We start from the raw sequence: 25320 nt of genomic DNA on the forward strand, positions 1-25320 counted from the left end.
AAAAAAACGCAAGACTAAACAGTAAAAGTAGTTTTAAGTACATTTTTTTTTGTAAGCCTTTATTGCTGATACTAAGCAAAGATAATTTACACACAGTAGCAAATTGTTTTAACTTAAATCTAATACATCGGGTTTCCCGGTTCAGTGATCAGCGTGTCCTGTGACACATAGGCCTCTTCCAGCTGCTTCCATTCTTCTCTATTGGTAGCTTTTCTGGACCAGATTGTCCCTCCAATCATCTTTATATTATCTGTCCATCTTCTCACGTGGCTGATATTAAGTACATATATTGTTGGCTGAATAACCGGACAGTCTTCCAGAACCTTCTTACTACAAGCACGAAGTAAATAAACACCGATATCTGTCTCTAAATCCTTAGACAAAGGAATATCAAGCAAAGCCGACGTCATCATTCTCCTGAATACCCCAACCCAAACTTAGCTCATGGGTGTCGTAAAATGTGACTAAGAGCCAAAGCCTAACCAAAGCCAATACAACCTAGGCCCAAAGTGAAGAAAAGCATACCCAAGGAAGGTTGAAGTCAGGCAGGCGGCCGGTCATAAAAAAATTGCCAAAACTTAGAGCAACAAGCAAAGCCGACATCACCTATGTATATTGCCCACGTATCTGTGTTTTAAATTTCGCTATAATGTATTTCAAATAACAAACCAACGCTATTTAAAGGTAACGCAGACAATGGAGTTGCTTTTAAACATCAGTGTACTGGGAGTATGTGTAACAACAAACACAGTTCTTCGAAACGATCGACAGTTTGATGTCTAAAGCGCGACGACTATGTAGGAAATTCATGATATCACACACACGACTTAGGTGAAGTACGTCGTTTGGGCAGCCAAGAATCTATGCAATCGTTTTTTTTTACCTACCTAAGCTGATGGTCTAGAGAGACCATATCAGCGTAACCTTAACTAGTAGGTGAGCTCACGTGGCTCAAACCTGACGATGTTGCTAACACGAACCCTAGTAAAAGCCGTTTCTTGCAGAATCTACCGCCGGATCGAAAACGCGACCCACTGAGAAGATCCGGCGAGAAACTCAGTGGGCTGTGTCTGTGGGTTAATTTGCTCGCCGAGCCCTTCGTCGCAAGCGACGGGAACGATGACCGGTACCAGTTTTAAAGGCTTCGTCAACACGCAGTACTCTGAAATTTGACATAGTTGACATGCCAAACGAAATAGAAAACTAAATGAGTGTATTAAAACTACTTTTACAATTTGATCTCGAATTAATTAATGTGTTAATCTTATGGACGAGGTTTGTAATACATTACAGTTTTCGCGGTCATGGACAAATCAATAATTATATTTTCTTGACACCCAAAATGGGCTATCGAGTTACACGTAATGTACACTGTCTTTTAGATTAATTCTCGAAGCAGTTGCTCTTAAGTTGTTAGATCTCCTTTGGAGGCACTCGGGCAGCAGTTAGCAAATCCCACCCCTCCTGGGTAAGCTCGTGCTCGCCCACCTGGCCTGGTGAAACTGGAAAGGTGTCTGGGCTAATCATCCCTCATTCATAAAAAATAAATAAAAAAAACCCATGTCTGTCCGAACCTTCTTCGCGGTAGAAACGACAAGAAGACGGCACTTTGATTTGCGAGCTCATATTTACGTGGCATCAAAAGGAAATGCTACATACAATCAGAGAGCATCGCTGCGTATATGTATGATTACTTCGCGGCAGAAATAGGGAGAATGTTGGACCGGCCTCAGAAAGCATCCTCAAGAAACGATAAACATTAAAATTAATGCATTGAAACTTGTTTAATACGACACGATAAAATTCGTAGAGTTAATTTAATTCGGTAGCTAAAATCTAGTTTGGACTTTCAATGCGATCACTCTGACACATCGCGTTTGACAGCTCGTATGAATTTAATGTCAATTTTTTGCGCGCCACTTTCGGATTGCCGTTGCGACGCGCGTATAATCAACGCTAACTAGAAATTATATAACCAACTTAATATTACTGAAGAACTTTCTCTTCATTAAATAGAAACTTTTCTTTTAGATCCGTAGTTGAGCTCTTATGGCCACCGGATGCTAAGTGATCACCGGAGCACATAGAAAAAAATAGCGCTTATTTAGCTTTATTGAGACATAAAGTTGAATAATTAAATTCTAGTTAGGCCGTTTTGATGTAGAATGTATTTGTCTCCATAGCGGCCTCAACTGAGTCTTCGAATATCATATCATGTCGGATCCCATCCCATCCCTGTGGATCTCTCTCGGTGCTTTTAGGCATTCCAAGCACCAATCACCGTTCTCACCGAACTAGTCAAATGCGACGAAGAGTGCAACCTAATCCATATGTGTGTATATGTATAGCGAAAAACTCCCGCTGAGTTTTTCGCCGAATCTTCTCTGTGGGCCACAATTCCGAACCGGTGGTAGATTCATCGAAGCACTGCTGTTGCTAGGCCAAGTGATAGCTAACTCTTAGGCTGAGCTTGTCCCCTTGTCGGCGAAGCTCGAACAGCCACTCGAAGCTACCAGTGATGAGATTGAAAAAGAAAAAAAAATCGGTTGTCTGTAAAGTCGGTTTACTGACGATAGTTGAACGTGACAACGTAATAAGAAAATATTTACTGATGGAATGGTTTCATTTTTCAAAAGAAAATTTTAATTTTATTTGTTTGATAGAAATTTTGTATGGATATAGAGACGGAGGTAAATGGAAATTATTAATAAATAAATATTGGACCTATGAATATTGGACGAAAACATGTAAATGTATTATTGTATAACAGCTGTCCACGCGGATCCATCGCTCACTCAAGTAGGAGAGAGACAGATGTCGAACGCTGCCGAACGCGGAGGCCGATTGTGCCTCTTTGTCGCTCGTTGCGCGCTCTCGCTTGCACTTCAAGCCTTAAATGGAACGTCTCAGAGCGAGGTAACGCCGCATGAGTCATGTTTTTTCGTGCGTGCAGCCGGCTCCATCGAATTATAAGACGTTGTCACGTCAAAAATGTAATATCTGGAAACCAGCCTCAACTAACAAATTACCCATTAAGACCTTATTCGTACAATGAGATTGAAAAATAAACTCTTGAATTTCATTGCAACAACTTAGATGTCACGATAATATTTACAATTTTCTTATTATAATGCAATTAATATGAGGAATCTCTTATCTGCATGCGTTCGTTATCATCTCACGTAGAGTACCTACACCGTCCTTATGAACTAGTAAGATAAATCAGTTTAAGTACTCCAATTGAGTGTGTATTTTGATTGTGAGTTTTGACTTATTACTGACATTTTTAAAATTTCTTGAACAAGTATACGATCGCACTAGGTAGAGCGTAATGTAAACATGCTCGGATTAGTATCTTCCTTATTTCAGCTACGAAGCACTCATGTTTTCTGATTTGAAGAGACACAGACGATGAATACAATTCACGTTGGATATGTGAACAGAAAGGCTGTAAAGAGGCGTCGTGGCCTAAAGGATAAGACGTCCGGTGCATTCGTCTCGAGCGATGCAACGATGTTCGAATCCCGCAGGCGGGTTCCAATTTTTCTAATGAAATACGTACTCAACAAATGTTCATGATTTGCTTTCACGGTGAAGGAATAACATCGTGTAATAAAAATCAAACCCGCAAAATTATAATTTGCGTAATTACTTGAGGTAGTGCGTTTCGGTTTGAAGGGTATGGCAGCCGTTGTAACTATACTGAGACCTAAGAACTTATATCTCAAGGTGGGTAGCGCATTTACGTTGTAGATGTCTATTGGCTCCAGTAACCACTTAACACCAGGTGGGCTGTGAGCTCGTCTACCCATCTAAGCAATAAATAAAAAAAACTTCAATAATAATACCAATTTTCGGATTAGCTGATGTTTGGAGCACTGTCACCTCAAATTACGGTCTATCAGCGAGCTTTCTATTAGAACACGTAAATACAGTATCAGAAATAGACGATTTTAAATTAATACTTCGATCGCGACTAATCTATACTAATATTATAAAGCTGAAGAGTTTGTTTGTTTGAACGCGCTAATCTCAGGAACTACTGGTCCGATTTGAAAAAATCTTTTAGTGTTGAAGCCCATTTATTAAGGAAGGCTCTTGGCTATATAACATCACGGTAAGACCAACACAAGTGGAGCACCAATAAAGAATGTTTCAAAATATTTTCACTTTCTACGTAAATGAAGTGGGAGGTAAAATTTAGCGTTACGCCAAAGTAACTATTCCACGCGGACGGAGTCGCGGACAAAAGCTAGTGTTACAAATATAACCGCAAGGTATCTATATATTAATACGTGAAGCAAAAACTTTGTACCACTTTTCACGAAAATTGCGCGGACCGAGGAGTATGAAATTTCCAACACTTATAGAGAATATAGAGAAGGAGTGCAGAATATTAATATATTTTTAAATAATACATAAAAAAATACATTAAGCCAATAAAGAAAACATTACACAAACTAACACGTATTTGACGCACACACACGCATATTATACTGTTTTGTTTATTGTTAAAGTCTGTGGTCAAATTGAGAAGAGATTAAATATTGTTTGTCTTTATTAATATTTGTCTAAAGTGTACATAGTCTTGGCGGAATCTGTTATTATAGAAGTATAAAACTCTTTGACAATAGAATCACAATAGTGTACAAACTTATAATTTCAATTAATTATAGTCGAATTTCGACTGCCGGGGGACCACTAGTAAGAATAAAAATACTAACTAATCTAGTAAATGTCTAAAAACTGCTCATTAATAAATTATTTTTTAAGTTAATTTATTCGACGTTACAATAAAAAGTGAGCATTTAATAAAAGTATTTATTTCGAAGACGACGCATCGCGACCAGCGGACAGCCAGCCGACCACTAAGTAAGACCGGAACATAAATTCTTCAAAGGGTCAAACAGAAATAAAAGAAAAATATTCCGTTTTAAAAGAGCTACCGAACTATAATTTATGAGAGTGGTCCCATACGAACGTCGAAAGGATAAGAATAAATAAAAAAAAAACGCATACGAATGCATTCGTGAAATGGTGAAATTGGAAATTTTCGATAAAATCTTGCGAGCGGCTCTCAATTTTTGTACTCTTGCAAATTTTGTTTTTATGTAGCCGCTAAGATCGAGAGACGTTAGCTCTGAAGAGTCATGTTTGATTTGTCACTTTTATATTATTGTGGATAATCATTTATTTATAGCCTGACTTTTCGTAGAAAAAAAAAGTTGTCTAAAGAATTCATAAGTTTTGATTCGAGAGGAATCTACGGCACTTCATTATCATGAAGAGAACCATTTTGAAATACGAAGTAAGTTTTAAGCACATTACAGCCATCTTAACTTTGAAATTAAGCCAAAAAAATACTTACTTTATTCGGTAAAGAATCTATTAAATATCCTTTCACATGTATTTTTACTAAGAAAATTCTAGAACAATTTTGAAAATACAGACTAAATGCACAGCTGCTTAAGCGTCGCTACGATTCTTGTCGCTTTTTTTTTTCAGGCACAAGGTTACGCAGTGGTCTGATCCCGGGAGAGTAACTAATATATTGGTTTTATCGTTCTCCGATACAGTGGCGCTACCTTTATACTGTTTGCTTTGTTTTCTTTTGTCCTGAGTGAAGTCGGATTTGAGCGCACGTTTGTAATTCAGTTGCAACATGCTGGACTACGAATGTCCCGCTTTATAGAATGGCAGCCTTTGAACAGGAAAGTTATAAAACTAAATAGAATAAAGTAATTTTACTCATGATCATATGTACTTTTTCTTAGTATTATTATTATATATTTTTATTGCTCAGATGGGTGGACGAGCTCACAGCCCACCTGGTGATAAGTGGCTACTGGAGCCCATAGACATCTACAACGTAAATGCGCCACCCACCTTGAGATATGAGTTCTAAGGTCTCAGTATAGTTACAACGAAACGCATTACTGCTTCACGGCAGAAATAGGCAGGGTGGTACTTACCCGTGCGGACTCACAAGAGGTCCTACCACCAGTAAGTTATTACCAGTTATTTATTTTTGTATAATATTAAAATATCTCAGAAAAACAAACCTTTTTCAGTAAGTATAACTAATACAGTCAAATGGTAAACGAAAAAGGTTGTGTGTTCAATTCCAACCCAAATATGTGTAGTACGGGCTAAGCTAAAACATTTAGAGTAAGTGAGGATTGATAGAAAACATTGTCTATTGGCAAATATTTCAAATAAATCTAATTATTGAAATAACTCTGGGGACTCTCTACGTAAGTGCTATAATTTCTTTTAATGGGATTTTATGACCTGAAAACTAAGACCTTTAAGTCATGTCTTATTTTCATTTATATTCATAATTTTATGAAAAATGATAATATGGAGTGAAATGAAGTGAAGATGAGAAGATGATTAATTTGAGACATTAATCAACTTGGATGAAATTAAATGAAATGATGAGATGAGATGATATGGGATGAAATATAATCTTAGTAAAATGTGGACTTTTTGGAGGATCCCGAGAAGTTACGTCCAGCGGCTTTGTTTCATTTTCCCACATTTGTGCACTTTCACAGATATTAAACAGATAATAAACCACCGTTATTACACATTTATACCCGAAGAAACACTAAATAGACAAAATAAAACAAATCACACAACTTCACTCATCGCGATCCCGCCAAAAAGTCCTAATTGCTATGAAAAATAACCATCTCTAAAATCTCCTTCTCAATAAACCTCTAATAAACCAGGACTCATTTGTAAATATCTTCAAAAAAAACTTTCAATATAAAAAGAATAAGAATTAGCTGTTTCTTCATAAATACTTTCGCTCGTTATTATAACAATTATAGTATAATAGTTTTATAAGTCATAGTAATTAATTGTAGTTGTAGATAATCAAAGAATTCTGTTTTACATTAGAATAATTTTGTTACTAATATGCTAAGAAGTAAATCTGAATTAAAATAAACTAGAGGTCCCACAGTAGACGAAATTCGACTATAATTAATTGGAATTGTAAGTTTGTACACATACTTTAATCACAAATTTCGCCAAGGCTACACTATAAAAAAATATTAAATTTGACCACAGACGTCAAGAAAAAAAGTTTGACAATAAATAGTATGCATGAGTGTGTGCGTCAAATACATGGTATGTGGTGTGCGTAATGTTTTCTTTATTGATTTAATGTATCTTTTATACATTATTTAAAAAAAATATTAGCATTGTGCACTTCTTCTCTATATTCTCTATAAGTGTGGAAAATTTCATACTTCTCCGTTCGCGCAATTTTCGTAAAAAGGGATACAAAGTTTTTGCTTCACGTATCAATATATAGATTAAAACAAAACAAAATCTATTGGCGATGTGGAATTCTGATTAATATAAGAACGAGAGGTTTTTTGCTTTAACATTTCTTTCCAATTATTATTTGTATCGGTAATTTACTAGTTTTGCCATTTGTACTTAATTTATTTTATTTTTGCTTTTGTTAAAATTTGATAATCGGTGTTATAATTTATATTAAAGTACAATTTTGTATTCCTTCTAATATATTGATTTTTCGATAGAAGATTCTCTCAAAATTTCCTATTAGTAACATAACGTCAATGTAAATTCTAACAATATACATATTTTGCATGTTTTGTGATGGATATAAATTTACTAGATGTTTAGTTTAGAATTTAACGAACAAAAATGCTTTAATTTTATTATTTATATTTTCCTCGTAATATTATTTTAGCGTTCATTCTCGGTTTTACCGAACCAATCGCTCTAGTCCAGCTTATTATTCCTCGTTGTTACCTGTACCTCGATTCAAATTGTGTCTAACCACAAAATATAATTATAATTATATTCAAATATTTAAATACCTATGCATCTTGTTAAATTTCGAAGTAGTCAATAGCGTCGAAATTTAATAAAAGTATCTATTAGCTTTTATAAAATAGAAAAAAACCACAAAATATCTTAAATTAACTATTATTGATTGTAACCGCCATCTTGCTCTTTTCCCGTAGACATTTAAATTCCGATATGTTCAAGTTCTAATTTCGAATGTTTTTTTTTCGAACCTTAAATAAATTCTCGTTTCTCAAATTGTTTTTTTTTTAATCTCAAAGTAAATTATTTCTATGATTTTCACTGTAAAGTATGATGTTGTATTCGCATTTGATGGTGACTTTTCTGTTTACGATTGCGAAGACCTAATATTAATACAGGACTTCCCAGGTCTTGGCTGTCTACACCTAGCCTGTAGGCTCATACTCTTTAACCTAGAGGTTGGGGCATAAAAAATATCATCCTAATTACATAAGCGTCCAATTTTTTACAAATTATTTATTATATTGACGTTGCTAAAACACTTTTACACACATAGACAACTACAACGTAAATGCGCCACACACCTTGAGATATAAGCTCTAAGGTCTTATGTATAGTTACAACGACTGCTCCACCCTTCAAACCGAAACGCATTACTGCTTCACGGCAGAAATAGGCAGGGTGGTGGTAGCTATCCGCGCCGACTCACAAGAGGTCCTATCACCAGTAATTACGCAAATTATAATTATGCGGGTTTGATTTTTATTACACGATGTTATTCCTTCACCGTTTTCCACCTACTTTTTTATAAATTATTTATATTATATTGAGGTCGATAAAACACTTTTACCTCATCTTAGTGCAGACGAGCTCACGGTCTATTAAAAAAGAGGATATAGAAGTTAAATATTCTCTGCATTGGTTCACTGGGCCTTCAAGTGGAAAGGTTTCTTAGCGGTAGACTAAGTAATAGAATGGCAGGATCCATCTAAGCGAGTCACATTGTACCAGCCCTATCAGTAAGTAACTTTCTATTTTCAGGTTAATCTCTTACCTGCCATGTGGTATTTAATTTTTCCCTACCGTAATAATAGGTACTTACTATTTTTTCGTATCAATAAAAAGGACTTTCATACGTGAATTGCTCAAAGAATTCCTATTACGTACTACGTGGTTAATAGAGCAAACTATCCCAACAAATATATGCTTTGCAGTAGAAATGAGTAAATTGTGGATATTAGTGCCCATGTCTATTAATAAAAAAAAATACATATATTGCTAAACTACAAAATTAACAAAGTGTCGCCCGTTAGTCAACTCAGGACAGAGACAAGAAAAGGCAACGCCAGACAAAACGGATTCCGAACGCTGCCAATTGGAATAGTTTTAAAAGTTTTGATTTTTTTACTCATTTTTAAATTTCGAAGGAATCCTAACGGTATCCAGCGGGGACATAACTTCGGAACGGACCGCGGACATGCTTTTTTGAATTATTTTTCAACAGACCGAGTGAGGTCACGTTCGATTTTCGAATCTTACTTTTTTTTTATCGTATCTTTTTGTTTGCTACTGACGCAAAGATATTCGTGTCATGACAGCCAGTGGACAACATCTATTAAATAGTTTACTTTATATCGATTTAAAACTGACGCACTTAATGGCCAGAGAGTCTTACCTACATGATGACGCGCAATCTAGATCTCGTCCAGTAGCTCCTGACTCCCATAATTTGTCCAGAATTAGTAGTACTACCCCATTATCTTTCTACCTAACTTACTTCTGAATCGTTGTCTAAGCTGTATATATGTGCTATCCACAGGGTGTTCTGCGAGCTCACATGGACTTGTAATACCGTCCTGCCTATTTTTACTACGCAGTAATCACGAGCTATGGTCTAAAGGGCCGGGTGACCGAACTGACAATTTGACCATATATCAACATATATGGCGACATTCGCAATATGGCTTATGAGTTCCGACGTTGATGTTAGATAGGCCACGAGCCCGTAATCAAACTGATGACCGTTAATACAATTAAAACTTCGACCTCACATTGTCTCAAGTAGCAATCACATTGTAATGTCTATGGACACTAGTGATATCAGGATGGCCGTAAACTTATTCATCCGTCTGGAGCAAAAAAAAACTTTTACTTGTTACGGATGTCCCAATACAATTTCATTTTTCATTTCCTAAAATATTAGTATTATATAGATTGAACACATTTCCAGCACACATTATTGCAATACCAAAATAACACTTTATTTATACGAAATTGTAGTATGATTATCTTTTCATTTCAACCAAAGACGATTTCATTTTAACTAATTAAATGTCATAAACGAAATTCAAAATTGATCTTTCATCAACGTTTCACAGGTTAAAGCGATAAAAAGATTTAAACTGGCAACTCTAATTGCGGTTCAACACCGGTCGAAATTAAAAAGAAAAGAGCGCAGAAAGAATCCCGCCTATTTTTAAAAATGGAACCCGACGATGATTCGCCTAATTAATAAACCAATCACGTACAGTCGAGACGCGGCGTCGAAGCGCGGCGGACGTGCGGGCGCGGGGGATGAACGCTCGGATATTCGAATCATTTTTTTTCTGCACTCGCGGCATACCAAGTTACTTCTCACTGACTTGACGAACGAACTAAAGCAAACTCAGAACACTAGTTTTCGTTTCATTACTTTTCTTTAATGAATTGAAAAAAAAAAGGTTTCATTCATTTACTTTGAACAAAAAGTTTAATGTTGTCAATATTTGTTTGAATTTTATTCCATTGTATGTTTTTGCAGTATGTTACGCCGCGTGTTTAAGATCAGTAAACGATTACCTAACCCAATAAAAATAATTGATTTAGATAAAATAGATTTCATAAACCATTAATCACCAGATTTAAACTACGCAAGTCAGCTGATGTCAATGCGCGCTGTCGGAACGCTACAACGAAAGACAAATAAAAAAACAAGTCGGTAGTTAATCTTGTCAAATCAATATGACCAGTAATATTAATACTCCGAGATCGAGTTCCGAGAACATTGCTACGAGAACACAACGGATTATGTGACACAGCATTACCTTTTCTTTTTATCCGACCGGCTTGAATGAAGTCAACAAAAGAACACATGCTGACACCGAAAAATTACCGAAAAACTTGTAAGAAGATTCCATAAAAAAAATTCATTTATCAAACAAATGTATTAGCCGCTGTGTATTTGCGCAGCGTGACAACAAAAAGATGTTGAATAATAAACTCGAATGTTGGCAGTACTGGGCCGAGGAAGGCCGAAGGGACGCGAAAAAGGCCGAAGATTAGCGAGCGCGCGCTTTTTGTTTGCATCAATCGATGCGCTCGCGCATTCGCACAATGAATAATTCAAAAATTGACATGAAATGGCGTATGGTTCTTTTTTTTTTTTGTAAACGAAAGGTGCCCGATTGAGGACTGTAACCGACTGACGAATTCATCGGGCAACGGCTTTTTGCATCCGGTAATTACTGTATTTTCAAAACAAATTCGCAGTTAAGTTTCGAGACGAAAACAACTAGTCTCCCGTGACCTTCGAGTAATATTGTGACCGATAGTAATACAGTAGGTATATAGGACGTCAACAATAAATTAGTTACAGTCAAACCGCAAATAAAACTCTACCTTGACCGAAAATAAAATTCAGTACTATCCGATTAAACTGAACGGCTTAACTTGGATCGGCGCTGTATCCTCAATTAAAAGTCAAATAAGTCAACATCACTTGTCAAAGTTACACAGTACCGCAACGAGCGCGATATCACACAAATGATTAATTACTTAAATTACCAAACATTGTTTTTTTTTTTATCGAAGGAACTCGTAACGTCTAGAAATCGGTCGCCGGTAACGATAAAAAACGAAATAATTATTCGAATAATGCTGTTAATGATGCATCGAAAGCTTGACTCGATTTCCAAGTATAAGTGATCTTATGAATTCTGTTTGCGATTGGGACGGAGTTGGTAGCATTTTTTGGACAAATGGCTTCATCTCACTACCGAGCGCTGTCAGGCTACGCGTGTTTTGGTTATGACAGCTTTTTACCCGTTTCCATGGAGATAATTTCATTATGATTTCATTAAAAAACACATAGCACCATCAAGATTATTTTTAATTGTAGAATTTTATCGAATTATTTCAATTGTTTTCGTTAGATTACTTTAACACTTACTTACAACTTGAATAGCATCACTAAGTATTGACTAGCATCGTCCAATTTAAAGAAATGAGCATAGCTAGTTTAAAACTTACTTATAAGATGAAAACGCCATATTTGTATCCACACAGGGCTGATCATCCACCACGCCGGCAGTCGTAAGCATGAGGCTGTTCATTCAGAACCACTCGATGACAGAATCGATTATCGACTATCGATTGCACAACACAATTTATAAGTTCATTCGTTTCACAAGCGTCGTTGTGACGCGATCAAACATTGTACGTCACATCACTATGCGTTCTGCTCGAGTTGCAATTTACCTGAAAAAGGAAAACCAAAAATTTAAAAATGATATAAATAAAAACCACAATTAATTATAAACTTTTTAATTATGTGACATTTTGATTGTGTTAAAAAAATGTAAAGCTCTACGAAGTAAGCCAATTTTCTACTAAACATCAGGCTTAATTTTTAGTGTTTGCGGTAAAAAAAATTATTGTCCTTGTAAGCAGACGTTGTTTCTTCCTAAATATTTTTTTTTTTTTCCTACCTAAGCTGATAGCCTTGAGAGGCTATATCAGTGTAACCCTAACTTTTGTAGGTGAGCTCACGGGGCTCAAACCTGATGACGTTGCTAACACGAACCCTAGCAAGAGTCGTGCTTCGCAGAATCTACCACCGGATCGGAAACGCGACCCACTGAGAAGATCCGGCGAGAAACTCAGTGGGCTGTGTCTGAGAGTTAATTTACTCGTCGAGCCCTTCGTCGCAAGCGACGGGTTCGACGAGAACGGTGACCGGTGCTTGAAGTACCTAGAAGCACCGTTAGTGGATCGGGAGGATCTGAGATGACGTGTTTTGGGCGACGTCGACTGCTTTCCATTCTGTCCGCAGGATCGGGAATAGCTGAAGCTAATGCTCTGTATGAGACTCTATAACGTGACAATTACATACTGTTACTTTAATTCATATTTCTAAGTTGCAAGCTACATTATCAAAAATCAGAGATGCCGAAGTCAATGACCTCATATGAACGTAACGGGGCAGCTGTCAAATGTTTTCGCTATTGATTATGGGTTAAAGAAATATATGAAGTCACATATCTCTTTCTGCCTAGCTTCGGTAGATCCGCCTAGCAGCTACATTAAATAATATGAAAATTACCAATGCTTAATTAAAATAAAAACATTTGCGCAAATTTACTAAGGCAAATTAGTTTTACAGACAGCTTAGAGAGATTAAAACTTACAACCGTTTGAAAAATTTGCTGTAGGTTTAATAATTTATAAATGCACATACTTTTTAAAAGGCTGCATATTGTTAACGTTAAAACCGTTGAATATTAATTAAAATAGAATTAACAAGTACACAATAATATGAGTTTCAAAAGGTATTTTCTATGTGATTATTTTTCAGAAAATAGATAATTTTAGTTTAATCACTAAAAATATTTAACGATTAATTTCAAATCCTGAATGATTGTTTTTCATAATTAAACATACATTGATAGATATGGGGCATTACAAAATACTAAACAAATTGAAAACTGAATGTTATGTTATACTAAATCCAACCATCTTAGTAAAGAGAATGTATTTCATTCAAAATGTATTATCTATTAGTTGCCCTGCGTTGCGTTACGTTCTAGCCAACTAAGTAAGTACGATTTGAGAGTGACATTCTGATTAGTTCGCCGCATAGCAGCCAGTCAACGAGTCATCAAGAGATCTTTTACCTCGCGTCAATACAACATTTTACGGCAAGTACATTACGACAGATTTGATAATTGGACTTGAAACCCACTCTCTAGCTAGTGCCCTAAAAAATTATCTCTGAAAATCATGCATCAGGCTTAAAATGTAAGCTTTTAGATTGCCCATGTATTTTTTTTTGCTTTCATTAGCTTTTAATGAATAAAAAAGTACGATGATAATATAATAAAATTTTGTATTGTAATTACTGAAAACCTACAGTCACCTTTTATTGTAATTTAAACATCACTTTTACTAAAATATTAATAAAACTATTAAAGAAAACGAATAACATCTAATCTTAACACATCGGCCATCGATCCCTTCGTCAGATTCATGAGATAGCCACGACCAGAACCGGCTGGGCCGCCATATTGAATCTGATTGACAGCTGTCAATGTTGGCGGCACCACGACGCGTCACCGTGGCCGCGCTTTGCAGTACAAACACTAATAACATTTAAACAAAAATATACATTTAAACTTTTAGTAAATAGGCAACTTGGATATGTTTTTTGCGTTAGAAATACATATCGAAAATAACTTTTATTCATGACCTTCAGTAAGAAATAATCGTAGGTATGTTTAATTTTCACCAATAAATTAAGAACGCTATTTTAAACTGTAAACGTGTATAATTATTAGTAAATCGCTGTGTCGATTACCAAGCCACGGTTATTGCGATTTTCTAGAAAATAAAAATTGAATTTAAATTTTATTTTTCATCTAAACCTACGGTTATTAAAATAAATGACTTAGTGCATTCAGTGTTGCAGAGCCTGATAATAATATAGAAACGAGGAAAACCGCCCAATAGGTAATTCATTATGATCCCACCATTAGCTACGTATATATAAATTTACGTTTATGGGGTAGAGTGACGTCACCTTTACAATCTTTAAGAGATGTTGGTATTTGGAAAAATACATTGAAGGATTTTCCTATAGCTCCCTTAATCTTATACCTTTAAACGAGCAATTCTTGTATATAAATACATATATAACCTGAATCTCGGAAACGGCTCCAACGATTTTCATAAAATTTAGTATACAGGGGATTTCGGGGACGATAATTCGATCTAACTACGATTTATTTTCAGAAAATGTTGTTTTATTCGTGTTTTCAATAATCAACCTTATCGATAATCAACTTAAACATAAACTTTTTTTTATTGAAAGAAAATAACAAATTCTATAATATAATATCAATATGTAATACGTATTTAAATATAATTTCTAAAAAACACAATTAATCAAACAAACAAAAAAATACCGGTCATCCTCTAGATAAATGTTTAATTGATGTTTCAATAAGCCCCCGATAGTTTCCTTTTGTTTATTGGTGCTTATTAATGATGCTATTTCCCTAAGCGGGTTGATGCGTTTTGTTTTTTCTATGTACCACCAACATTTAATAATAGTTCCCTTGATTACTAATTATGATTAACAATATCGTACATTTTGACAAAAATGTGTGGAAAATGATTAGGTATAGAGTTGGTCACATAATGTTGCATGACACAGATCGTATAAATATCTCTCTCTGAAAATGAAATCGAAAGAGAAAGAAACTTAGTATCAAAAACAATTAACACAAATAGTTTATAATTAATAATCTGCTAGGTAAGTGTTACGTAATTAGAATACCTACTTGTGGTAAGGTAGGGCGTGTTGTTACACAGATAGATACCTATCACCCTGCCTCTTGCGTAGGTACTATGAATATATCACCCTGCCTATTTTCGACCGTGAAGCAGCGTCTTTAAGGGGTTGGACAACCGTTGCTCTTTTGAAATCGTCGTGACCCTAAAAGATAAGACGCCCGGTGTATTCGTATCAAGTGATGCACCGGTGTTCGAATCCCAGGCGGGTACCATTTTTTCTAATGAAATACGTACTCAACAAATGTTCACGATTGACTTCCACGGTGAAGGAATAATAACATCGTGTAATAAAAATCGAATCCGTAAAATTATAATTTGCATAAGTACTGGTGGTAGGACGTCTTGTGAGTGCACACGGGTAGGTACCATCAACCTGTCTTTTTTCTGCCATGAAGCAGTATTGGGTTTCGGTTTGAAGACTGGGGCAGCCGTTGTACTGTACAAACTGAGACCTTAGAACCCACATCTCAAAGTGGGTGGCGGCATTTACGTTACAGATGTCTATGGGCTCCGGTAACCACTTAGCACCAATGGGGCGTGAGCTCGTCCACCTTTCTAAGCCATAAAAGAAACATGAAGACAAGACATGATAAGTTTAATAATACACAGGTTATATAGCTGCAAATAAAATCGAATTTAGCATCATTATTCCTTTCCCGATTGATTTTCAATGTAATAATTTGCTTTCGATAAATAATTGTAACTATTCAAAAAATATATCATAGAAACTATAAGCCTCTTTGTAGTTTAAGTCAAAACATAATTAAAATCTATACATAAACAAGCATTCAATATTTCTAAGAACTACATACAATAATAGTTCAATAACCGTAATTAGATTTTCGTCACTTAAGCCGAATCGATAAAATCTAGCTACTGTGGTTTATCGACAATGGCTGTCACATCACTACTCGATATACCGATCGTTATCTCGACTGACTGTCATGAGAAATCGCTGTTTTTTTAATTGTACAACCTTGAGCTTAGACTTTATCTATGGTAGATGATCATTTGCAGAATTTGTATCTATTTCATTAATATTATAGAAGAATTCATCGGAATTGATTTTATACTCATATTATATTAGATAAAGCTGCTTGAAGTCGTTAATGAATATAGAAGCGATGTACATATATTCATAAATGCTTCTTCGAATTCTTTTTAAGTGAAAAAAATATATAACAGCATCACTAGTTCGATCTTAAACAGACTTCTTCGACACTGCTTACGCCTAAATACTGTATTGTTTGTTGAAGTTTGCACAACACCAATACATATTTCGTAAAGCAGCAATGTAAGGAAAAGTATGCACGAAGTCATCGAACCCAATACGTCAGCTGATATCAATTTGATTTACATTACGTGCAGTGCAGTGGACCGAAGTGCTTTGACGTTTCATTTTTCAGTACCGTCATCTTCTCTAAGCTTTTTGAGTTTTTTGAACCACTTAGATCAGGACCAATCTAGTGTAAAGTGAATATTGGAGCATCACAACGAAAATGCAAAACCAATGACCGAAATTTCATATCTGGTATTAAACAGCTCGTCCACCAATGAAATAGGTCTGCATGACTGCTTTGCAGTAGTAGCACATAGGATCGCGGCGCCTCACAGTAAGCCTTCGACGACTAACTCTACTATTTTCCTATCACTCATCTGTTGTAGCGTTATCGGTGGAATTTTCCAGAATTTTCTCTACTTAACTCCCTAATTCCTAACATTCCTTTGTCACTTTTTTATATCAGTCCATATCTTCTTGAGATTCCGCCACACTACAGCTCGACTGTCAATAAATGAAACATCTTCTTTGTCGCCAAGCGAACCATGAGGTATTGTGACAAATAAATGGAAATCTATTTAATGCGGACGTTTCAAGAAAAGTATTTGTGGCGAGCCTTAGAAAAATCAATGATGGACGACTGGACGATTCTTATCTTTTGATGATGAATAGAGTTCATATTATTTCATAAAGTCAACAATGTTCACATTAACTAAATATTGACGAAAGCGCCGTATTTAAATATGTTTTTTTCAGCATGTTCTCTGTTTTAAGTTTATTCAACCGACGCTGGTAATGCATATTCAAGTTGAGGTCGTGAGGTCAAATACATTAAAATACCTCAGGTTGAAGTCGATTCTCGGGTTTTTTTTTGTTGTTATTGACAACACTGTTCGTAGTTGTTTTTATACCAAACATTACGGTTTGATTATTACTTTTTTTTATTTTAAGCCTATTAAGCATATCCATATGTATGTTCTTGTGTTAAAAATTTCGCTTCTTCAATCAAAGCAGAGGAGCTTTAGTACAAGATTAACTATGGCTTATTATGGATTTAAAAATGGCTGATCTTGTAACTAGACTTTATTTTATTTTTATTATTTAAATGCGTGCAAAGCTCACGGCCCGCCTGGTGTTTACTGCTTGGCGGAGCCCATAGACATCTACAACGTAAATGCCGCTATCCACATTTAAAAAAATTAAAAAAGCGCCGGTTTTATTAATGTAAAAAAAAAAAAATTTTATTGCTGATGCTGATTTATGAATTTTGTTTTTTTTGCTTCAACAGTTCGAAACATTGTTATCATTGTCGTAGTTCGTTTGATGTCAACGATAGTCTGAGAGGTGAATGCTGTCGCCCAACTCAGGACTTTTCATGACCGGACTTTTAGGACTCAGGATTATGTTTGAACAACAGCCGTCTTTTACTTTTCTGCTGTTTTCGCAAATAAGCCTCTGGTCTACGCGATAAAACTCTCCTACGAACGCTGGCGATGCCAAGGGCACAGCCAAGCCGCTGCTTCCACTACATACTTTCCTTAAACCTCGCATGAACACCATGGTCGGTGCTCATTATAGAACTTGATTCTATCCAAAAGTGTGATTGCCAGTAGAAATGAGACGGTGTGGTGGCACAAAGCTGATTTTAAGCACACTAGCTCCTAGTTACGTTGAGAATTTGGTCTATTGAAGTACTACCACGGACGTCTGATACTATTTCCCTTACAAAACTAGTACTAGCTGAAGGAGACCGGGATCCTACGGGTCAGTGACCTCGTTACTGATATACCCTGAACCTACCTATTAATCAAGAGCGGAACAGATAGCTATTGTTGAAGATCCTCATTCCAATTAATTGAATTTAAACTAACAGTCACAAAAAGATTGAAAAAATCCAAATTTTGGCCAGTCACACCGTCAAACGATTACAAAATCCAATCTCAGTGGTAAGTAATCATAGTAACTCTTGGAGATCGAGCATTTAAATAGGAAAAACCGACAGGCCTCCGTTAGTCGATACATAGGTTAAAGGACTTCCCATTGTCAAAACCCTACTAAGTTTCTCGCCGGATCTTCTCAGTGAGTCGCGATTCCGATCCGGTGGTAGATTTTGCGAAGCACTACTCTTGCTAAGACCAATCCTTCAATAACGTTTTCAGAATGAACTCTCAACTACCTATTTTAAAAATTCTCTACCACATTTTGTGGTATATTTTTTTCAGCGTTTTTTGAGTTTATCACTTTGCAGATGTCTATGGGCTCTATCTATGGGCTACTTTCAAAGGTAACTTTATTTCTTTAACGCTTAATACGATTGGAACCAAACTTGAAACTTATAACTTACTTACTTTCAAGTATAGCATATGTATAAGTTTAAGACAAAATTTGCTCGCGCCAAGTGACATGGCAATGCTCTTTTCGACATGGATGTTGGGCATGGAAAAATATGTACCTGATGCCACAATAAACGTGATATTTTAGATTACAGCAACCGAAAGAAATTTCTTCATAATGAAAATGGGGTGTATTTTCATTGTAGCTACTAATACCTCCGTGAAATTTTTTTGGTCAATATTTTATTACAATTATTACTGTGTAAATAAATAAATAAATGTATAGGTTTTAGGTTGTGTTTTTGTTAATGTTCTTTTTTTATTATACCGATTGACATCGAGCTTGTGTAGAAGATTATTTATGGGCCAAACAGTTGTTTTTGGGTTTTAGGGAAACCAATAGTAGGGGAACAATTCGCGTGACATAACTTGGTATCGAATCATGGAGTAAAGTTATTTCTTATGTGTCGACGGGCAAACGGATTCACAACTCATCTAGTTTTATGCGGTTACCAGAACCCATAGATACCACGATAGATCTTGAATGGCGCAGCCCTCCTTTTTATGTTACCTAATTTACGATTTCATTGAATCCAAAACAACGGTTTTATGGAGGAATCTTTTTTGTTGTTGCGAAAAATCTTTGATTATTAAAAATAAATAAAAAGAAATGGAATATCGGTTAACCCGCCCACGTGCCTTCGCGGCATAAATAGGCAGAGAGATGTTACGAAGATTTACCGGTTAATATCACGCCCTACCATTAATATGGTACGCCCAGCCACGAATACTCAGAAAGTTCCTTGATAATTACGCGTTAAAACCTTAAATAGATATTTAACTTGATTTTTAAACAAGATACTTTTCGAAATAACTCTTTGAATCTTCTCTAAGTATAACAATACTTTATTATAAAGACGTTAAACTATTTATTTATTAAGTGAACCTATATGTTTATAAAACTACCAAAAACAAATTTGATATACATAAAATAATACACTCTATTATCGATGATTAGAAATAACATTTTCCTTTAATCCGTGGTTAAATTTTATCAATTTTTAATACGCTGTCACATTTTTTTGTCCGGGTACACATAAATATTTGCTGGATCGATTTTTTTTATTTGGTTTCCTTTAATAAATTGAGGTACAGAGTATTTATCTTTTGTTTAAAACGCTTTTCAGATATATAGAGCGTAAGTTTAATCGTATTCGAGAACACGGATTCCCCTGCGCTTACAATAAGATTCAGACAAACTTTTCGTGTAAGATTCATGTTTACGCACATACACATACACTATATCATGGTTTATTTTGTAATTATTTTAGTTTGATTAATTCAATTAATCTATATATATAAAAATGAATTGCTGTTCGTTAGTCCCGCTAAAACTTGAGAACGGCTGGACCGATTTGGCTAATTTTGGTCTTGAATTAATTGTGGAAGCCCAGAGAAGGTTTAAAAGGTAGATAAATATGAAAATGCTTGGAATTAAATAAAAATAACAATTTTGTTTTCCCTCAATGTGTCCCTCAAAAGTTTAGGTCTTTATTTATCGATTGACGCACTACGAAGTCTGACGGGTCAGCTAGTTATGTATAAAAATAATATGTATAATATGTAATGTATGTATAAATATAGTAAGTATCTGAAAAGGTAGACACACCAAATATTATCTGTCTCTCTACATTTCCTTTTTTTAATATACATATTTGTGTAAATGAATATATATAAATATATAAATAGTAATTACACTAAAATTAATATATATTTTTAATTTATCAATTATTTTTCATCTAACGTATTAGAATAGATCGCTATTAGTGATAAGATGCCATTTATACGTCAGAGTTTGGTTAAATTGTATGTTTTTTAAATTCAATTAAGTTATAAGTAATAATATCTACTTTACAGTTCTCTCCTCTTTATAATATCTATTTTGGAGATAACCCTTGCTTTTCTTGGTAGTAATTCGTCTTCAGACAACATTTATTATGTAATTAGATTTTTCTTAAACTGCTACAAGTTACGCTCATACACTTAAAAATAGATATTATCTACAAGAACTTACATTGCATAGAATGTACAATAAGTATCTATTACACGAACTACTTTGAGTTACTTTTTTTTTTAAATTGTAACACTTTTGCTTGACATGAGAATCAATTAAACAAAGTTCAATACGAAAGCTCACCCTAAACCCATCAAAGCGTGTCAACGCTATTACTCAAGTAACCGTGAAATTGAACTTTCAAAGTTTTGTTTTTTAAATGGAGAACTTTTGTTTTGGCATTCGGATTTGACATAATACAAGAATTTACAAAAAAAAAATCTTCTTTTTTAAATAAAAAAAAAATGCCGCACCAACAAACCAAGGTAGTTTTAACAGATCCTTTTACTTAAATCAAAATACTTACATCAACTAAACCAGCGAAACGTCCCTGATGTCTTTAAGTGTTCAATGTTAATCGTTTATCTTATGATTCTGTTACAACACCACAACGTACCTACCACAGTAAAAATATAGTTCCGTAATAAAATACGATAAACTCACAAAAGAAAAAAAACTTTTTCACTTTTATTTATTTCGTCTCCGTTTTTTACACACACTTTCACGGTTTTTTTCTTTTCATCTGTGTTTTAAAAGGCACACGTTGATAACGATGCGTATGAAGAACATATGGTCGGCACGGGCACCGTGATACTACACCGTCGGCAGTGCACGATGGACTGGAGTCTCACGCGCAGCTCTACGCGGCCTAAAAGAATCCAGGTAACACAAACATTTGGTCGTTGCTATTTATTGCGTATATTAGTTTTTTTTTTCTTTTTTGTTTGTTACTTAGTTGCGTGGACGAGCTAAGTGGTTACCGGAGCTTATAGACGTCTACAACGTATTGACATATGAGTTCTAAAGTCTCAGTATAATTACAACGGCTGCCCCACCCTTTAAATCGAAACGCATTACTGCTTCACGGCAGAAATAGGCAGGGCGGTGGTACCTACCCGTGCGGACTCGCAAGACGTCCTACCATCAGTCATAATTAGTTATTTTGTTGTTCGCAAATGTTGTTGCATTCGCATGGATAAGTATTGGGAATTTCATTTAAACTAACAACCTGAACTCTCTTGAAATACTGTTTTAAAAAAAACGATTGCCCTATCTTTCAAAACGGAACTATTTGTGGTAGGAATGGATGGGATTACCTACCGACAGACCATCTAATTTGTATCACAACATATTCTGTGTTTAAATTTATTTATTAGGTAGCAAATTGCCAGAAAGTCGACGAAACTTTCAGTCTTGTATAAGACTCATTGCAGAGGTCATGTAAACTAAGTAACAACAGTATTTTTAATTTTTTAAAAATCATACATATTTTTTAAAGATTTATATTATTTTTGCTAAACATTAATGAAATATATGAAAAGTATGAGGTAAATTAAATACGGTAAACTTAAAAATGAATATTGTAAAAAATGTTTGTGCTCCCGAAAATACTTGTTTAGTGGCTGGTCGTAAGCACCGAAAGCCTCCATGAAACCAATCGCATATTTTAGTCTCTTTTCCGCTTTGTTATATTCAATGTCGAGTAAACGAGACGACAGTAACATCTCCGTACAATTTACATTCACCTTGATAATTTGCCATTATTTAATTCTGTCTTAAACGACTCCACTTTGCCACGCTCAAAAATAAACCAATATGCTTAGAACTTAAGTAGCATATTCGAATACTGCAATAAACTTTTGTTAATGGACAAATTTAAATAATGCAATTATCTAAAATGTTTCGTTTTTTCATCAATCTTATTTAGCGCTTTTGATGTATTTATATATTTTAATATAAAAAAAAAAAAAGAAAACGCATGATTAAAACACGAAGCCAATAAATATTTCGGCTCTACGGATGTGTAGGCGCAGGTGGAGAGTGGACACGAATGATTAGCTACGAAGCTGCATCTCAATATTGTCTCTTTCTATCTTTAAACTCGGGCACGTGTGTGATAGAGACACCGCATCTTCTTAAACGGGCCGTGGCTTTACTGGGATCTACCCAGATCGTACCATCGGAACAGGAAAACTTGCCTACATTTACGATATATACATGTTATTTTTTTTTCTATTTGTGGCTGTTAGTACGTGTTTTAATTTTAATCTCGTTTTTTCACTATATCTTTGCTTATAACTTGTTTTTTTTTCCGTAATATATGTTATGTGTACATAAAAACAAGTGGCAGTTGTTCTGCTGCTTTATTTCTCTCTAGCTTCGGATAATTATATGCGGTTTACCTGACTTATTTAAATTTAAAATCTCTTACTGAAATTTACATTAGTTAGTCTCTATAAGCGTTGATATTTTTTTTAAATTCGAAGTCGCTTAGACCGAGCCGTATTCCTATGTCGACCACGGAAATATATCTCTAAAATGTAGGTACTCTGTGTATATTTTTTTATTGTTGCCATCTCTTGGGCTGCTTTTTAAAATCCCTTAAACTTTTTTAGTGCTCAATGTACGTCAATGACAATATATGGATTTGACAGATTTGATCTTTTTTTTTCAATATTCCCAAAAATTCCATTTTTGATTAGGTATCGGAACTATTTTGTCCCTACTTAATCGGTGGTAGCCTACGGGGTCATTCTAACTACGCGCGGTCGGGTAGGTGAGCTCACGGGGCTGAATTTGAGAGAATGCTAACACTGGCCCTAGCAATAGCAGTGTTGCATCTACCATTGAGGCCATCTGGTGGGAAACGCAGGGATGTGCTGATAAGTTGGAACATTTAGCGGTACCATGGAAATCTATCTCAAGAGACAGTTAGGTTTTCAGCAATCAGAGAAAGATCGAGAAAACCGAAGCCATAGGAACTTTTTTTTAATTCATAAGTTGGGTGGACGATATCACGACCCATTTAGTGTTAAGTGGTCACCGGAGCCCATAGACTTAAACAACGTAAACGGCGCCACCAACCACATGAGCTCCAGGTCCCGGCTTTTTAAATTCAACGGCTGCTTCACGGCAGAACATAGGCAGAGTGGTGGTACCTACCCGTGCGGGCTCACAAGACCAGTATCTAATCATATCTTAATGGCGATAATCAATTGATCCAGTTAAATGATCGCAGTCTGTACAAACCAATTTTATTAACTGGCCTCCCCTGCCACCATTCCGTAGTAACAGTTTCTCTAAATAAATGACTACCTAATTCCTGATATGTCCACCATCGCGCGTGTTTCGGCATCAATTCTAGAGTAGATGTCAAGGGCCGCCGCCTTACTAATGGCGATGAGATTTCATCAGAGAACTAGTTAGAACTTATGATTGAGAAATAGTATTTAATTTTTTCCTCAATATTTCCCTCATGTTTCTTAGAGAGTACCGCCAATAATGAAAACTGTACCGGTGGCGGCTAAAATCGCGTTTATTATTTCTTTTTTATTATTACCGACTTTTCGAATATTTTACGGTTTTGTGATCGCAGACGACCAAAGAGTTATTCGTCGATCTTACAATTATAATAAATAAAAGTTTTTTTTCTCAATCTAAATGTTACCAAATCCAAATTTGAAACGAACGACCTACTTATTCAAAAAATTTACATTGTTCTTACTATAAATTCATATTCGTACATATGGAGCGCACAACATAATCTTGCAATTACTAACTATCTTACTACTACTAAGTAACGTACTTACTAAAAGTTTTACTAAGGAAAGATTTTACCCGAGACGATAAATTCGATAGACATTCTAATATGTTTGATAAAAACTGATGCATTTCACAAAGACAAACCTAAGCAAGTTATTGCCAATATAATCTAATAGTCTGCTTAGTTAAGCGGCATAACAGTGAGTTATAGTTGTTTTACGGAAACCATTAAAACGTAACAACATAAAAACTCAATGCAATTAAACAAACTAATGCAATTCGAATAAAATATAAAGAGTACTGCGTAACGTTTCCTTTCGGCCACGTGACGTCTGTGATGTCACAATAGAATCACTATTTTTATTGTTCAAAACGAACAACGCAAGCTATCTTAGTTTGCTTACTGACTTATGACGTCACAGGATATCGAACCAATAATGGCCTGTAGGCTAAGAACCACTCCTAAAAAGTTAGGATTCAAGAAAAGCATCATTAGGTAATTATAGCAAAAAATGCCAACTGTCCGGCGGAAATATTACAGAAAACTCACATATAATTTAATTTTAACTTTCTTAGGACGAGAACGGTATTACGACCCGCACGATATAGGACCCTAGTCCGGCCTATTTCCACCA

General features: G+C 35.2%; 1 protein-coding gene across 2 annotated transcripts in view; it reads right to left on the bottom strand.

The window, feature by feature from the left end:
* The window catches only part of Sox15 (Sox box protein 15), a 161814-nt gene extending 140043 nt beyond the window's left edge, over nt 1-21771 (bottom strand). The window contains exons 1-2 of one of the 2 annotated variants that reach the window (XM_089736138.1): nt 21544-21771; nt 12097-12324 (exon numbers count right to left, since the gene is read on the bottom strand). In XM_089736138.1, the coding sequence (XP_089592264.1) occupies nt 12097-12179 (83 nt within the window). In that variant the 5' untranslated portion in view covers nt 12180-12324; nt 21544-21771. Of the gene's footprint in view, nt 1-12096; nt 12325-21449 lie in introns of both variants that reach the window. The other variant, XM_089736137.1, reaches the window with a different exon arrangement.
* Between the last annotated feature and the right edge of the window lie 3549 nt (nt 21772-25320).

This window comes from Bombyx mandarina, chromosome 20 (genome assembly GCF_030267445.1).
Source record: "Bombyx mandarina strain Sakado chromosome 20, ASM3026744v2".
NCBI classification, from domain to species: Eukaryota; Metazoa; Arthropoda; class Insecta; order Lepidoptera; family Bombycidae; genus Bombyx; species Bombyx mandarina.